The sequence below is a fragment of the Citrus clementina genome, unplaced genomic scaffold, assembly GCF_000493195.1.
Source record: "Citrus clementina cultivar Clemenules unplaced genomic scaffold, Citrus_clementina_v1.0 scaffold_1, whole genome shotgun sequence".
NCBI lineage: Eukaryota > Viridiplantae > Streptophyta > Magnoliopsida > Sapindales > Rutaceae > Citrus > Citrus x clementina.
Window position 1 is genome coordinate 796,326 of NW_006263303.1, and position 19,066 is coordinate 815,391.

The window sequence follows — 19,066 nt, forward strand, 5'->3', positions numbered from 1 at the left end:
GATTCATAAAAATATACAAATCTTAAAATTTTAAATTATTTTCTTACTATTAGTTTCTATCTTCATAACTCTAAACACCTATAATTTTCTCTTAAAAAAATTAAATATAAATTATGCAATGGGATGGGTTTAAAAGGTTTATTAGAAGGATAATGTTTAATTGAATATTCAATACTTATGCAAATTCAATTTTATTCATAATTCTGTGAAAAAAAACAAAAGAAATTGCTACCAAACAGTTACTAACTAACGATAGGAACCAATGTGGTATTTTCAAAATAAATAGGATCATAGTGTCGCTATGTCAAATTTTGTTGTGGATCAAATTGAGAAGCATCCAAAATATGCATGCACGTAATATAAATAATAAGAAGCTAAAGGAAGACAGAATGATATTGGACAATCCAAAATATCCAGGTTACCATGCTCTGGGTTTGCCGCCTCAGCATTTATTATTTGAATGACGAATCCCCGCCAAGGTAAGGGTTTGGGTTAGGCTTTTTCAAGCCCATTAGAGTATAAAATTTAATCCGAATTGATCCGAACTCAATCCGATTTTTCAACCCGATCCGATTATTAGGTTGAATTCGGATGAATTTTTATTCAACTCGACCAACCTGAAACCTGATCAAATTGATCTGAACCCGACCCTAACCTGATTTTGCCCAACCCTACGTAGAATCACTTTATTACTCCATTTATCAAAAGAATTCGTATCTCAAATAATTTTAACCTCCAGTTTCTATATATAAGTGAAGCCAAGATAGCAAATATTTTGTCCATGCATCTTCTTGTAATCTTCGAGAACATACATTTGGCCACGCATAATGTGGATTCTAGTCAAGGCTTTGCTTCCTTTTATATGGCTTCTTTGTTCATCCAACAATGGTTGTGCCAACGACGACGACCTCACCCATGGTCACATTGTTTCAGTTAATTCTCTAATACCACCAACTGTTTGCAACTGCACACGCACAGCTTTGCCCTATGGTTCTTATATTATACATGCACATGGTTGTGATTTTATCCTGTTAATTTTTTTTATAATTATTCATAAATATTGTTGAAATGAACTCAAACTCGTCAAAACAACGTGACGGTTTTAAGTTGTGAAGATGAGTGACATGTCGGTTCATTTGAGCAATATACCAGAGCTGACAAGTTGCCAATGTCGTACAAGACCTTTAAATCTCACATGTCTAATGCATGCCTGGTTTAAGCTTAAACGGCAATGCTAGCAGTCGTTTAAGGAAGGCTTTATAATAGCGCGTGAGAAGCTCGTGACAGGTTGGTTAAAAGGCTGTTAGATTTGAAGGGAAAATCTGGATCTGTTACGCTTGCACAATTGATATATAAATGAGTTGGTTCTGGTGTTAGTGTACGTGATCAAGGAGAGAGAAAGAATAAGCAGTTGTAGTGAGAGTTGATCTTAGTGAGTAATCTCTGTATTGTGTGCTATCATCTCTGTAACCTTGAAGCTTAATAAAGTTGCTCCCTGTGTTGGTTTTCTCCAGTGGATGTAGGCACCCTCAAGGTGCTGAACCACTTAAGTTCTTGTGTCATTCTTGATTCTTTGGGCTATGTTCTTTGATCCAATATTTGTTCTTGGTTAGTTTAAGTTTGATTCTTGAGTCTTTAAGTCTGAGTTAGGTCTTGGGGTGTGATTAATCTAGTAATCATAAGGGTTAATTTCACAACAATTGGTATCAAAGCCTTAACTCTGATTTCAAGGTTCAAGAATGGGTTCAAAAGTGGATCTTGAGAAGTTTACGGGGCAAAATGATTTCAATATGTGGAAGATCAAGATGGAGGCTTTGTTGATTACTCAAGGGCTGAAAGAAGACATAGATCCAGTCTCTAAGCTTGAAGGAGGTGAGGCTTCATCATCTAAGACCCTAGAACAAGTAGCAGAGATTGACAAGAAAGCCAGAAGCACAATCGTTCTGAGTCTTGGTGACTCTGTAATTCGAGAAGTGGCTAAAGAAAAAACTGTTGCTGGTTTATGGGCCAAGTTGGAGAATCTGTATATGACAAAGTCTTTGGCAAATAGACTTTACATAAAAAAAAAAAGATGTTCTCACTGAAGATGATTGAAGGGGCATCATTAAATGAGCATATAGATGAGTTCAATAAGGTTTGTGATGAATTGGAGACTATTGATGAAGGACTGAATGATGAAAGCAAAGCTTTACTACTAATCAATTCTTTACCAAAGTCTTACGAGCACTTTGTGGATGCATTGCTGTATGAGAGGCAAACACTCTCCCTGGAAGAGGTTAAATTTGCTCTTGGAACCAAGAAGCTGAAAGATAAGCAAGATAATTTAAAAAATGAATCAAGTAAGGGACTGATGGCAAGAGGCAGGCCTGAGAAAAGAGAAAACAAAGGAAAGAAGCAAGGCATATCAAAGTCTAAATAGAAGAATTTGAAGTGTTTCCATTGCCATAAAGAAGGGCATTTCAAAAGAGATTGCCCTGAAAGGAAGAACAAGAATAAATAAACCAAAGAAAGAACATGAATGCAGCCATAGAAGAAGAATGTAGCTTTGAAACAGCTGGAGTACTTATTGCCACAAGTTAGAAACCTCAAGGTCAGTGGGTCTTTGACTCAGGTTGTACCTTTCATATGTGTCCAAATAGAAGATATTTTACAACATATCAGCCATGTGATGGGGGTATGGTCTTAATGGGTAATAACTCAATGTGTAAGGTGGCTGGTATTGGGACTGTTAGCCTTAGAATGTTTGATGGTATGATAAGGGAATTGACACAAGTAAGATTTGTTCCTAATTTAAAAAGGAACTTAATTTCAATTGGCATGCTAGATCAAACAGGTTGTGTGATTAAGGCTGAGAAAAGTGTATTGAGGGTAATTAAAGGCTCAATGGTGATCATGAAAGGAATAAAACAAAATGGCCTGTATGTGATGGATGGACACAATGTTGTTGGAGAGGCAAATGTAACTAACAGTAGAGGGAACAGATCAATGCTGTGGCATTTGAGGATGAGGCATATAAGTGAAAAAGGTTTGAGAGAGTTACAAAAACAAGGAGTGTTTGAGGATGATCATATAGGAGCTTTGGGGTTCTGTGAGGATTGTATTATAGGAAAATCCTCCAGGTTAAGGTTTGAGACTGCAGCTCACACCACCAAAGAGAAACTTGGATACATATACTCTGATTTATGGGGGCCTGCACAAGTGAATTTACTAGGTGGGTGTAGATATTTTCTGACTTTTATAGATGATTTTTCAAGGATGGTTTGGGTCTTTGCACTCAAAAGTAAATATGAGGTTCTGGAAAAATTCAAAAACTGGAAGACTTTTGTTGAAAACCAAACTGGTTTGAAGGTGAAAGCTCTGAGGACAGATAATGGCTTGGAGTACTGCAATAAGCTGTTTGAAGAATTCTGTAAAAAGAATGGTATTCAGAGGCACAAAACTGTCACTTATACCTCTCAACAAAATGGTCTTGCTGAAAGGATGAACATGACTTTGGTGGAGAAGGTAAGGTGCATGCTAATCTATTCTAAGCTCCCAAAAACCCTTTGGGCAGAAGCTTTAAACACATCATGCTACCTAGTCAACATGAGCCCTTCAACTGCTATAGGTTGTAAAACACCAATGGAACTTTGGTTAGGAAGATTGGATGACTATGCAAAACTCAGAATTTTTGGCTGCACAGCATATGCTCATGTGAAGCAGGGTAAGCTGGAACCAAGAGCATTAAAATACAGGTTTCTAGGGTATCCAGAGGGTGTTAAAGGCTATAGATTGTGGTGTATTGACTCAAAGCCACCATAGTGCATCATAAGCAGGGATGTAAGATTCCATGAAGAAGAATAATTGAATAAACCAAGGAGCCCTGTTAGCAACACTGAATCAGCCATTGAGACCGATAAAGTGGAGTTTCAGGTGGAGCATCAAAACTTGAAAGAACTTGAGCTTGAAACTGAGGGTGCTGAAACAGAACCTGAAGCTGGTGTTGAACATGAATCAGCAGAAAGTGAAGAAGACACCTATCAATTGGCCAGAGACAGAAAGAGAAGGACAATAAAACCACTTAAAAGATATACAGTGACTGATCTGATTGCATATGCTTTGAATGTTGCTCAAGAGCTGAATGATGATGAACCTAGGACTTATCAAGAAGATATCACAGGCAAAAACAAGCTGGAATGGAAGAGGACAATGGATGAAGAGATGACATCCCTGATAAAAAACAAAACCTGGAAATTGATTGAAAAACCAGCTAAGAGGAAAACAGTAAGTTGTAAATGGATCTTCAAAATTAAAGATGGTATACCTAGAGCTGAACCTAAAAGATTTAAGGCTAGACTGGTGGCAAGGGGCTTCACACAAAATGAGGGAATTGACTTCACTGAAGTATTTTCTTCTGTAGTGAGACATGCTTCCATCAAAATTATTCTTGCACTTGTGGTTGTTCAAGATATGCATCTTGAGCAAATGGATGTAAAAACAACATTCCTGCATGGTGAATTACAAGAGGAAATTGTAATGACGCAGCCTGAAGGGTATGTGACATCTGGTAAAGAAGATTGTGTTTGCTTACTTAAAAAGTCTCTATATGGGTTAAAGCAATCACCTAGGCAATGGTATCTGAAGTTTGATAACTTCATGATAACACATGCCTTCAACAGGTGCAGTTATGATTATTGTGTGTACTTCAAAGAGACAAGTGGAGGGGGAATGATATACCTTCTGATGTATGTAGATGACATGCTGATTGCATGCCATGATAGGGAAGAGATCGATCACTTAAAGAAGCTTTTGAGCAGGGAATTTAAAATGAAGGAACTTGGAGAAGCTAAGAGAATTCTTGGAATAGATATCATCAGAAACAAGACCAAGAAGAGTTTGTTCTTAACTCAACAGAGCTACATTCAGAAGGTTTTGATGAGATTTGGAATGAATGATGCAAAGCAAGTACAGATACCATTGGCAAGCCATTTCAAGTTGTCTGCTACTCAGTGCCCTCAAACTGAAGCAGAACAACGAAAAATGGCTTGTATACCCTATTCCAGTGCAGTAGGTAGCCTCATGTATGCCATGGTACTCACCAGACCTGATATCTCACATGCTGTGAGTTTAGTGAGTAGGTTTATGGCAAACCCTGGATATGAGCACTGGAGAGCTGTTCAGTGGATTATAAAGTATCTGAAGGGGACTCTGGAGGTTGGTTTGGTCTATGGTGGAGAAGACAAAAATGGACACACATTGATTGGTTATGTGGATGCTAATTTTGCTGGTGATCTTGATAAAAGGAGGTCACAAACAAGGTATTTGTTTACTCTGGAAAGCTGCATAGTCAGTTGGAAAGCAACATTATAGAATGTAGTGGCTTTGTCCACGACAGAGGCTGAGTATACTACAGCAGCAGAAGCTCTCAAAGAAGCAATTTGGCTGAAAGGCATGATAACTGAATTGGGAGCAAAACAAGAGTCTGTAACAGTATACAGTGACAGTCAGAGTGCTATACTTCTTAGCAAGAATCAATCCCATCACGAGAAAACAAAATATATAGATATTAAGTTGCATTTCGTGAGGCTTGAGGTGTCAAGGGGAGCTGTAAAGTTGCTGAAGATTCATACTGAAGAAAATCCAGCTGACATGTTAATTGCATGAACTTAGCAGGTATCTGTAGGTTTTAAGAAGCTGCATATGAAGAGAAGACAACGTGAAATGAGGGAGCTGAGAGTGTTGAGTTCAAGGTGGAGATTGTTGAAATGAACTCAAACTCGTCAGAACAACGTGTCGGTTTTAAGTTGTGAAGATGAGTGACATGTCGGTTCATTTGAGCAATATACTAGAGCTGACAAGTTGCCAATGTCGTACAAGACCTTTAAATCTCACGTGTCTAATGCATGCCTGGTTTAAGCTTAAACGATGCTAGCAGTCGTTTAAAGAAGGCTTTATAATAGCGCGTGAGAAGCTCGTGACAGGTTGGTTAAAAGGCTGTTAGATTTTGAGGGAAAATCTAGATCTGTTACGCCTGCACAATTGATATATAAATGAGCTGGTTCTAGTGTTAGTGTGCTTGATCAAGGAGAGAGAGAATAAGCAGCTGTAGTGAGAGTTGATCTTAGTGAGTAATCTCTGTATTGTGTGCTATCATCTCTGTAACCTTGAAGTTTAATAAAGTTACTCTCTGTGTTGGTTTCTCCAGTGGATGTTGGCACCCTCAAGGTGCTGAACCACTTAAGTTCTTGTGTGATTCTTGATTCTTTGGGCTGTGTTCTTTGATCCGATCTTTGTTCTTGGTTAGTTTAAGTTTGATTCTTGAGTCTTTAAGTCTGAGTTAGGTCTTAGGGTGTTATTAATCTAGTAATCATAAGGGTTAATTTCACAGCAAATATATATATATATATGCATGTTTAAGGTCCCGGCTAAGTTTCTCTCGAAGTAGTCGGAAGGTACGGGCCATGTTCTAAGCTGAATCAAGGGAAAAGTAGAAACACTCCCTCTCTCAAAGAAATAATTCTGCGTAGAGACTAGAGACCAACAACGATTCCATTTAAAGAATTCCAGGCGTTTCCAAAAAGCCATTCCTGACAATTTCAAGAAAACCAAGGCGTTCACATTCCCTGCCAAGATCGAAAATGTTGCAGTCGACGAGTATTAAATTGTAGTCGCCATTGGGGAGCCGAAACAGTATGTTTCTCTCCTTTTGGACACTGGTAGCGGCCTCACTTGGACTCAGTGCAAGCCGTGCATTCATTGCACTCAACAAAGGGACCCAATTTTTTATTCATCCAAGTCCAAAACCTTCTCCAAAATCCCTTGCAGCTCCACAACGTGCAAGATACTCCGTGAAATACTTCCTCCAGATAGGATAAGTATATATAGACAATTCATTACTTATTTCATCACCAGAGTTATTGGATAAGTATATATAGACAATTAATTAAAAAATAATCACAAATACGATCAGCCGTAAATTCAAATTCTACTGAAAATAATTGGAAATTATTTATTTAATAAATGCAGACAATTGCAGTTCCAAGTAATGCCCATTCAACATTGCATACGCTGACGGCTCAGGTGACGGTGGGTTTTGAGCGACTGATAGGATAACCATACAAGAAGTCAACAGAGACGAGTACTTTACTCAGTACCCTTTTTCTGTCGGGAACGATGCACCAACAACAACACTGGCGACCAAAACGGAGCGTCCAGAATTATGGGCCTCGACCGAAGTTCGGTATCCATAATTTCAAAAACTAATACAAGCTACTTCTCTTATTGTCTACCTTCACCATACGGCTCCACAGCATACATAACCTTTGGCAAACCTGTTTCTGTTAGCAATAAATTCATAAAATACACTCCAATAGTGACTACCGCTGAACAGTCTGAATATTACGATATTATCCTCACTGGAATAAGTGTTGGCGGAGAAAAACTTCCATTTAAAATTTCATATTTTACTAAATTGAGTACAGAAATCGACTCCGGCAACATCATCACGAGGCTTCCTTCACCCGTATACGCAGCTCTGAGATCAGCATTTCGTAAAAGGATGAAGAAATATAAGAAGGCAAAAGAATTTGAAGATCTTCTTGGTACTTGTTATGGTTTGAGTGCTTATGAAACAGTTGTTGTACCAAAGATTGCAATCCACTTCTTAGGTGGTGTCGACCTTGAACTCGACGTTAGGGGGACACTAGTCGTCGCTTCTGTGAGCCAAGTGTGTCTAGAATTCGCTATATATCCTCCGGATCTCAATTCTATTACTCTTGGGAATGTTCAGCAGTGAGGGCATGAAGTGCACTACGATGTTGGTGGAAGGAGGCTTGGTTTTGGTCCTGGAAATTGCAGTTAGTTAATAATAAAGTTGTGGTTAATTTCAACTATTGTATGGTCCATGTTCTACTGGATCTAAATATTCAATAAAGCTGTTTGTACTTGCAGTTAATAATAAGTTGTGCTTTGAAGTATGAAACCTATGAGTTATATGTAGGAGCAATATATAAAATGATCAGAAGTTTCTTTGATTAGAATAACATATGGTTTTTTTTTTTTTTTTTGTCTAGTAATATATAATCTTTTATTTCAAAATTCAAGTTCAGGATTGAACATCAATTGTAACACCAATAAATTTCAATGATGGATGAATGTGTTGGTGCGGAGGAGATATGGAGAGAGAGAGATGAAGACAGCGATTTACCAATGAGATTTAACAAGTAAAATTAACATAGATGATTTTTTTTTATTCCAACTAAAATTGAATTTTTAAAGGAATTAAAATGGATATTTGATCTTATAGGAAGATGATCTAATGAGCACAAATGCCAATAATATGTGAGCACGTAGATATATGAGAAAATTTTATGACTCCTTGTGAATAATGTTTAAGTTGTGAATTAACCAACAACATTACGTGATACTGTCGCTCACCATAAGATAAATATTATTAGTTTTATGAAGTTGGAAAACTCAAAGCAACTTTATTTATAAGAAACGGTTAAAATTTCAATATGAACTTGATTTTTAATTAATGAAATTAACTTTGAAAAATAGAATGGGACGTCGAGGCATGTACTGCACATGGAGAAGGTGAATATAGAGCACTACAGCATAGCTAGCAGTAGAAGTGGTTTGGCTAATGTCTTTGCTCCCTGAATTAAAGTTGCAACTCATATCTCAATCAATGATTTAGTGTGATGACAACCCCAAGTGGCATTGCCTTGGCAGAAAATGAAGTGTTTGATGAAATGAATCGGGTACATGATCAAATGTCCCAATGGAACCTCAGCAACACTGACTGAAATAGTGACTCAACAAGAATTAAGGATACGATCTGGGGCAATGACAGCAGGTGACTATCTAATAAACCAGACATCAACAGTCCCTTGTAAAGACAGAGAATTATAGACATTAGATCAAATTAATTTCAGCGATAGGATTAAGTTCACAGCAGAAATTTTACAATACTTGACGAAGAAGAAAAATTACTTTTATATAAATTATGAAATCAGTAGGCTATATTTTTACAATTTATACGTGAATAATTCTTAGATCAGCTTTGCCCTCACGATAGACCTCTTGGGCTTATTATAGAGTTATAGTCATGAACATTTTGTGTGGCCCCATAGTCTCTTATGCCCAACAACGAGATACAATAATGCTCTTTCTTTTGCCTTCTGCCCACTAAATCAATCATGGACAAATTTTTTTTTTTTTTTGGTCATTGTGGCTGAAGTAATTTTAGAGCATGAGATAAATTTCCACTTTCTCGAGGCCTAGCAAGAATGTACTACACATGGTTCGTAGAATGAAAAGGCTTGAATACTGTCCAATGTTCGTACTGAGTGGAGATTTTAACACCCTTCTAAAATCCTCATAACACACATTTTAAATTTTATTTCTTTGATACCCCAATTTAATTTATAAAAATAAACACACATTAATATTAAGAATAATACTATACCTATAAACTCTTGTTTAATTGTTGCAGCATTATATCATTAGTGTAGTAGAAATATAAAATATAAAAATAAATCATGTCGGTTATGTAGTATTTTCATTCGATTGACTATGTTATGTCATGTTAATTTGTATAAAAATACTTTGTATATGAGAGTTTGTAGGTGTGTCATCATATATCCATAAAATTTTACCTTGAAAAGGTATTTTTTCTAAGTTTTTATTTATAAAATAAATGCAAGTCAAAAAACTTAAATTATTTTCTTACTACAGCGTCTCTATCTCTATAACATTAACTCTTATAATTTTCTCTAAAAAAATTATTTAAAATGTAAAATACGAATATAAATTATAAAATGGAATGTGTAAAATATTTAGTAAAAGAATAGTGTTTAATTGAATTCTCATTCGAAATAAGAAGTGAATAAATTTGTCTTAAAGGGTGATTTCAATTAAAAAGGGATTCTATAAGAAATTCTGAGGGTGTCAAAATTGAGACATATGCATAAATTTAAAGCTTATGCTATTTCTGTTTAATTCATAATTCAGTTAAAAAAAAAAATGCCAGCTGTTACTAACTAACGACAGAAACTAATATGGTATTGCCAAAATAAAAAGGATCAAAGTATCAATATGTCAAATTCAAGGATATTTTGGACTCAGTATCATGTTTTCCTTGCACCGATGCAAAATACGAAAAGGGCACAGGAAAATTAAAATTAATTACGTACGTAACAGCACATGATTACTCCATTTATCAAAAGAAATTGTATCTCTTACAATTTCAATTTGCAGTTGCTATATATAAGCGAAGCCAAAATAGCAAATGTTTAGCTCGAAGCTTCGTGCACGCCATTTGGCCGCACCAATTAAACAGTCCTCTGAGTGCATAATGTGGATTCTCCCTAAGGCTTTTGTTCTTTTTATATGGCTTCTTTGTTCATCCAACAATAGTGAGCACTTAGATATGTGAGAAAATCGTGTGATTCGCTATGAATAATATTTAATTTGTGGATTAGCTAAATAGCTTTAAGTGATATAATTAAAATTTTCAATGCGAATTTAGTCTTTAATAAATATTTTTTTTATTTCCTTAGAAATTAACTTCGAAAAATATTAAGGGATGCCAAGGGCACTTACCAACATAGAGAATCTGAATATAGAAGCACTACAGCAGCAAGAAACGGCTAGTGATCCTTGAACTAAAGTTGCAACTCATCTAATCCATGGATTATCTAGTGTCATGGCAACCCAAGTGTCATTGTCTCGGTAGAAAATCAAGTGTTTGATGAAATGAACATGTGCTCGATCAAATGTCTCAATGAAACATCGGCAGCACTGATTGAAATAGTGACTCGACAAAAATTAAGGGTATGGCCTCATGTGAAGACATTAGGTGATTTGCTAATAAAACAAACACTAACAGTCCATTGTAAAGGACGGAGAATTATAGACATTAGATCAAATTAGTTTTAGCCAAAGGGTCAAGTTCATTGCTGGAATCTTACAATATTTTACGAAAAAGCAAAAATACTTGTATAAAAACGTATGAAATGAATGAAATCATTAGGCTGCCTTTTTATAATTTATACATGCATAATTCCAGTATCAATTTGCACACACTATAGATCTATTTGGACAAAAATTTCTATAATACAATATATATATATGGTTGACATAGCTTAGAAGTATTTTAAAATGGAAAATGCTATTTTCTCCGGGTCAAACCCCGAATTATTTCAAAACGGCGTCGTTTTGGCTTTTTTTTTCCTTTCTTTTTGGTTGCATGAAACGTAGTCGTTTCATTTAGTAAAAAGAAAACAAACTAAAGCATTTTCCTAAGGCAGAGAAACAGCTACTCTTAGCTCTTCCTCTTCGATTTTTCAGTCACCAGTGTTGAAGCTCTTCCTCTTCGATTTTTCAGCAGCTGTTAATTTTTTCTGACATAAGACTAAGTTTCGGCATTTGCACAAGCTAAGGTACGAATCTTAAAATTTTCGAAGTTTCTGTTTCGATTGCGAATTTCTGTCTCATTTTTGTTATCAAGTTTGTATTAAATTTTCTTTTCGAATTTCTGTCACATTTTCGATTAAGAAGATATTTGAGTATACAAATGTTCTCTTCTTTATAATAATTTCAGTTTCGATTACGAATACAAATTTTCAATTCGAATTTCTGTCTCATTTTCGGCGTTTGAGTTTGTGGTAAGTCATGAAATTGCAGACCAACTCAAGCACAAATTCCAGACCAATTCAAGCACAAATTGCAGACCAACTCAAGCACAAATTCCAGACCAATTCAAGCACAAATTACAGACCAATTCAGCACAAATGCAGACCAATTCAAGCACACAAATTGCAGACCAACTCAAGCACAAATTCCAAACCTATTCAGCACAAACACAATTATTTCCTTAACATTTAATTTCAACCGGAAATTAAATAAAACAGAAATTGATAGCTATCAAAATTGTCCCCATTTTACCGTAACCTAGAAAAGCTAAAGATCGAAGCATTACCTAAGGCTGTGATAACTGTGACACTTCGTGAGTTCAATGAGGGATGCGCGTGATGGCTGCCACGTTCACGGTGACCGCGCCTGCGCGAATGGCAGAAACTTCCAGATTTGGGTGGAAAAAGGAAGACGAGAAAACAAAGAAGGGAAGATGAAAACGAAGAGGAGGGGAAGACGAAAACGAATGGCAAATTTCCCTGGTGAAACAAAGAGAGGAAGATGAAAACGAAGAGAAGAAGACGAAAACGAAGAACGAAGAGGGGAAAACGAAGAGGAGAGCTTTTGCTAGGGTGAAACGGTAGCGTTTCAAATAGAAGAGGAAACAGTGTCGTTTTGCTTTAGTTTTCGGAGTTTGACCTGGGGCAAATAGCAGAACTCTTTTAAAATTTCTCATCCCAGGTATATTCTAAAGTTATAATTATGAACATTGTCTGTAGCCCCAAAGACATTATGCCCACTAAGGATATTTCTTTTCGGCTTTAAAGTTTCAGCTTATTGGATTTGAGTGGTATCATGTCAACTTAACGTTATGTTTTTTAAGAATAAGCTGGACCAAAGTGTTATGCCCAATAAAGATATGTCTTTTCGAGCTTTTTTTTTTAATACTGTTATACAGGACTGTAGGTATTACAATTAATATTTACAAATAAATTCTACAATTGGGACCTTTTTCGTGGCATGTACTCCTCTGAAGTGCTGCCCAAATTCTTCAAATCCTCTCAAATATTCGAGGGTTGTCCATTCCACTCACATTTTGTGAGGGATAGACTAGCTCTACTCAATTATTTAATAATTGAGTGAGGATTATAAATAACCCCATAAATACTTTTATGGAGGCTCGAACCTTTGCACTCAACATTGTAAGTGTAAGAATTCCACCGAACCAAAGACCCATTGGTTCTTTTCGAGCTTTCAAGTCTCAGCTTACTGGATTGAGTGGCGTCATGTCAACTTAACATTAGGAATAAGCAGGACTGACACCGTGGCCAAATATTAATGGTTGCAAAAGTTTTTGCCGCACTAACTAACCAATCATGGAGCTGGATAATTTTTGTCATTTTCTAAAGTGGCAGACACTTGGTAGGTCCAAATTATTTCAGAAACAACGCGAAACACACTTGCGATTGAAACCTTAAACAGGACACCTCCACTTCGTCGGGCTTAGCAAGAATGTGCTACACATGCCGGTCGCTGTTTGATAATTGGATTGGGCTCACATTTTCAGTGAAGTTTTTAACACTTTTTTAAAAATTTTATAACACTCCTTTTAAATTTTATTTCTTAAATATTTAGATTAATTTATAAAAAAAAACAAACACACATTAATATTAAAAGTAATACAACTATATCTATAAATTCTTATATAAATTATTTTCATACAGACCGATGTGGTAGTATATCATTAGTTGAGTGGATATATAAAACAATAAAGATAAATCATGTAAGCTATATAGTATTTTCATTCAACCAACAACCTTTTTATGTAATGTTAGTTTGGACGAACATAATTTTGTGTAAAAGTTTGTAGTTGTATCATCATCTATCCACAAATTTCATTCTAAAAAATGTATTTTTCTAAAATTTTTTATTTATAAAATATATACAATTCTTAAATTATTTTCTTATTATATAGTTTCCATTCCATAATAGTAAGCTCTTATAATTTTCTATAAAAATAAAGTAAATTAAAATGTAAAATATAAATATAAATTATGAAATGGAATGAGTGTAGAAGGTTTATTAAAAGAATACTATTTAATTGAATTCTCATTCAAAATGAGAAATGAATTAATTTGCTTTTATTATAAGGGTAATTTCAATTAACAATGGGTTCTATGAGAAATCTTAAAGAGTGTCAAAATTGAGACAAATGCATTCACATAAACTAAGAACTTATGTAAATTCGGTTTATTCATAAAAATGAAATAAAAAAATGCCACCTTAGTAATTATTAATGTTTGATGTTGTTTTTTAATTGTTATTTTCATAGAACAAAAACTAAAATGAAAATGATTTTTTTCAAACATGTATTCTAAATATGATTATATGTTCGGTGTAAGCTTTTGAAACCTTTATTCTAAATATAAAATCTTGAATACTTGTTTGATAGCATTTGGTTGAATTATTTTTCTCACTGAACATGTTGTTTACACTTATGTTCAAAGAGTTATACAAGATTTATTTAGTCTACAATACCACATAGTAAACACTTATAAAAATAAATAAATAAATAAATTGTTCATTATCTCTAATAATCAAATAATTTAGCCAATAAAGTATATTATAGAGCATCTCATAAAATTATTTTCCAAAAAAATGAATAAATGAAATCATCAATTTATATTTGAAAAACGATCTTCAAATGAAAAGTATGGTAAATGTGGTAGAATTGAAAATATTATATTATTCCTTTTCATAATTGTTTAATTTGTGTAAGCAAAATATGATAACAATTTTTTATAAGAACGTCCATCCTCCTCAAGCGTTCTATTTTATTAGGCTAAAAATCAAAGAAAAAGATCCTGCAACTCATCCTCTGGAAATCAACCGAAAAAACATTCCACTGCAATCCTAAATCCCTTGAACTTATTGAAAACTCAATTTTATCGAATTTAATTTTTAATCTAAAATAATCACAAAACTCATTGCATCATTAGATTTGAGTTTGCATCTTATCAATTTATAATGTCCAGAAGAAGAACAATAGGAATAGGTCAGTAAGCAATAATTGTATTGATAACTTTTAATGAGATACAATTCATTGTGATTTCCCACAATAATCGGAGTAACCGGCCTAGAAACTTTTCTGGAATCAAGGAAATTATCCCAAAATGAAACAAAGCCAGTTCCCAGAATTAAGCACCCCAAACATTAAGCAAAGACAATTTGGGAAGATATCCTTAGACATAACTCTCATTCCCAACTTATTCCTTACATAGAAAAGAGACGTTACAATCCCTTCCCTTGAAACAGCCTTGTCCTCAAGGCTGAAACCATGGAAACTGTTGTTGCAGCTTGAATAAATCATCCCCAAGTGGCATCTCCATGAAAAGAATGGGACTAATCGACCAACACTTGAGTAACTGGTCTGTTGATTCGCTTCACCATCCTGCGATCTAGTACAGCTACCAGCTCTAGTTTTATCCTCCTTTCATCATCTATTGGTGGCAAATCAGATTGAGTAACAACTGCATCTCCCATCATTTTCTTCAAACAAGCAAAATGAAAGATAGGGTGAATTCTGTTATCAATAGGTAGCTCCAGCTTATATACGACCTTGCTAATTTGCTGTAGAACTTTATAAGGCCCACAAAACTTGGAGATAACTTCCGGTTCCTTTTTACTAATACAGATGTTTGCCTAAAAGGTTGTAGCCGCTGATAAACCATGTCACCCACCTTAAACTCTCGTTCAGACTTGTGCCTCTCGGCTTATTGGGCTTCAGTTCGTAAAATTTGTGAAAATTTTCGATTGACCCACAGGAGAGGACGGATTATAGTAATTTGTTCCAACTCGAGACCTTCTTTTGTCTTCGGATTGGGATATATTTTCCTTTAATTGCTTTATCACAGCATCCTTATCCAGCAACTGTTCTTCCGCAGCACCCCTTTTTGATTCTTCTGGAGTTATGCATTAAAGATGGGAGGTGGCTTGCCATTGACAATATCAAATGGAGTTGAGTGAGTGTGAAAGTGATATGACTTGTTATACCATCATTCGGCTTGAGGTAGCCAGTTAAACCACTCATTTGGCTGGTCAGGTCACCTGTTATACATCTAAGATACTATCCTAAACTTTTGTTGACTATTTCAGTTTGCCCTTCTGACTAAGGGTGATAGACCGAACTCATTTGCAACTTCAATCTGTGTAAAGTAAACAATCACTGCCAAAAGTTACATGTAAAAATAGGATCTCGATCAGTGACTGTAGTACTCGGCCCGCCGTGAAGCTTGAATACATTGTCTATAAATGAGCTTTGGGTTTCCTCCAGAAAATAGAAATTAATTGAGAAGAAGAAGAAAAAGGAGTGATATCAACTGGCATTTGGAGCAGAGAGAAGTAAATGATGGCTTGCATTATCTAAATTCAACAAAACGATAAAAGATTGTTCTCCAACTTAATGAGTAAAATGTGAAATCTTGATTTTGTGTTTTATTATCCATTAATTTTATCAAAACATCTCACTGAACAGTTAACTTATTTTCAAGAAATGGAAAAGAAAATGGCACATAATACCGAACAGGAACTAATATGGTAAATAGGATAAATCAAATTTAACGTTATTTTGGACCGAAAATATAAAAAGCGCACAGAAAAATTAAAATTATGTACGTACGTAGTATTTATTAATCCATTTATTAAAAGAATTCGTATCTCAAACAATTTCCCTCTCCAGTTGCTATATATAAGGGGAGCCAAGATAGCAAATATATAGTTCGTGTTCTTGAAAGCTTAGTGAACATATTTGGCCACAAAAAAAATAACAGCCCACTGAGTGCGTAATGAGGATTCTCTTCAAGGCTTTTCTTCTTTTTATATGGCTTCTGCGTTCATCCAACAATGGAGCATATGCCAACGACAACGATCTCTCCCACAGTTACATTGTTTCAGTCAGTTCTCTAATACCACCAACTGTTTGCAACCGCACACGCACAGCTTTGCCCCAAGGTTCTTATATTATACTATATATTTATATATGCGCATGGTTATGATTTTAGCCTGTTAACTTTTTTTTTTTTAATAATCATTCATATGTATATAATTCATGTTTAAGGTCCCGGCAAAGTATCTCTCGAAGTATTAGGGAGGTACGGGCCATGTTCTAAGCTGAATCAAGGGAAAAGCAGAAACACTCCCTCTCTCGAAGAAATTCTGCGTAGAGACCAACAACGACTCCATTTAAAAAATTCCAGGCGTTTGCAAAAAGCCATTCCTGACAATTTCAAGAAAACTAAGGCGTTCACATTCCCTGCCAAGACCGGAATTGTAGCCGCCGACGAGTATTATATTGTAGTCGCCATTGGGAAACCGAAACAGTATGTTTCTCTCCTTTTGGACACTGGTAGTGGCATCACTTGGACTCAGTGCAAGCCCTGCATTCATTGCAGTCAACAAAGGGACCCATTTTTTGATCCATCCAAGTCCAAAACCTTTTCCAAAATCCCTTGCAACTCCACGACGTGCAAAATTCTCCTTGAATGGTTTCCTCCAAATGGTCAAGGTATACTAATTCATTACTTTTTCGTCACCAAAATTAAGTTATTGGATAAGAATCGATAGACTATACGGTGTTATAAACTTATGCCTGATATTATGATTGATAGAAGATTATTTTTAAAAAAAGCACAAATAAGATCGGTTTTAAATCCAAAATTCACATATATAATGAAAATAATCGGAGCGTTTTTTTTTTTTTAATGCAGACAAATGCAGTTCTAAGGAATGCCCGTACGACATCGCATATGTTGACGGCTCAGGCGAAACCGGCTTTTGGGCAACTGATAGGATGACTATACAAGAAGTGAACGGCAATGGGTACTTTGCACGGTACCCTTTTCTTCTGGGTTGCACCGACAACAACACTGGCGACCAAAACGGAGCATCCGGAATTATGGGTCTCGACCGAGGTCCGGTATCCATAATTTCAAAAACCAATATAAGCTACTTCTTTTATTGTCTACATTCGCCATACGGCTCCACAGGCTACATAACTTTTGGCAAACCTGATACTGTGAACAAGAAGTTCGTGAAATATACTCCAATTGTCACTACCCCCGAACAGTCTGAATTTTACCATATTACCCTTACTGGAATAAGTGTCGGTGGGGAAAGACTTCCTTTGAAAGCTTCATATTTTACTAAGTTGAGTACAGAAATCGACTCGGGCACCATCATCACGAGGTTTCCTGCACCTGTGTACTCAGCTCTGAGATCAGCATTTCGTAAAAGGATGAAGAAATATAAGATGGGAAAAGGAATTGAAGATCTTTTTGATACTTGTTATGATTTGAGTGCTTATAAAACAGTTGTTGTACCAAAGATTACAATCCACTTCTTAGGTGGTGTCGACCTTGAACTGGACGTGAGGGGTACTCTGGTTGTCGAATCTGTGAGGCAAGTGTGTTTAGGCTTCGCTTTACTTCCTTCGGATCCCAATTCTATTCTTCTTGGGAATGTTCAGCAGCGAGGGTACGAAGTGCACTACGATGTTGCTGGAAGGAGGCTTGGTTTTGGTCCTGGAAATTGCAATTAGTTAACTAAGTTGTGCTTAATTTGAAGTATTGTATGGTCCGTGTCCTACTCGATCTAAATATTAAATAACGCTGTTTGGACTTGCAGTATTAATAAATTGTGCTTTGAAATATGAACGCTATGAGTTCGATCGTATGTACCAGCAATGGAATGACCAGCAGCTATTTTGATTCGAAGAATCATATGGCAATTTTTTTTTTTTTTTTTGGGTCTGACTGTAAAATTTTTTATTTCAAAGTTTAAGATTGAACATCAATTTTAACACCAAAAAATTTGAATGATGGATGAATGTGTTGGTGCAAAGGAGATACAGGGAGTAAGAGAGAGATCAAGATTGTGATTCACTAGTGAGTGTAAACAAGTGTAAAATTAACATAGATAATTTTGTTTTTTTTTTTAATTCTAAGTAAAATGGAACTTTTAAAAGGAATTGAAATGGATGTTTGATCTTGTAGGAAGATGATTTAGTGAAATAATATGGTGAGCACCTGGATATATAACAAAACTTTGTGACTTTTTATGAATAATATTTAAGTTGTGAATTAGCCAAACAACATTATGTGATGTTATCACTCACCATAAGGTGAGTTCTATCAACATGTGAATAACATAGTTTAATGAAAAATTTATGGAGTTGGAAAGCTTATAGCAACTTTATTTATAAGATACAGTTAAAATTTTCAAAATGAACTTAGTTCTTCATTAATGAAATTAACTTCAAAAAATGGAATGGGACGTCAAGGGCATTTACTCCACATAGAGAAGCTGAGTAAGGAGCACTACAGCACAGCAGCAGAATTGTTTTGGCCATTGTCTTTGCTTCCTGAATTAGAACTACAACTCATATCTAAACCAA

At 35.4% G+C, this 19,066-nt stretch overlaps 1 protein-coding gene and 1 pseudogene across 1 annotated transcript; both read left to right on the forward strand.

The window, feature by feature from the left end:
* The first annotated feature begins 827 nt into the window (after positions 1–827).
* LOC112095912 lies at positions 828–7,849 on the forward strand (annotated as a pseudogene).
* An 8,528-nt stretch (positions 7,850–16,377) lies between these two features.
* On the forward strand, positions 16,378–18,330 carry LOC112095835 (aspartyl protease family protein At5g10770-like). Its single transcript, XM_024178295.1, has 3 exons — positions 16,378–16,626; positions 16,733–17,179; positions 17,382–18,330. Exons 1-3 carry the CDS (start codon positions 16,461–16,463, stop codon positions 18,209–18,211), a joined length of 1,443 nt encoding a protein of 480 aa, XP_024034063.1. The 5' UTR covers positions 16,378–16,460; the 3' UTR covers positions 18,212–18,330.
* The last annotated feature ends 736 nt before the right edge of the window (positions 18,331–19,066 follow it).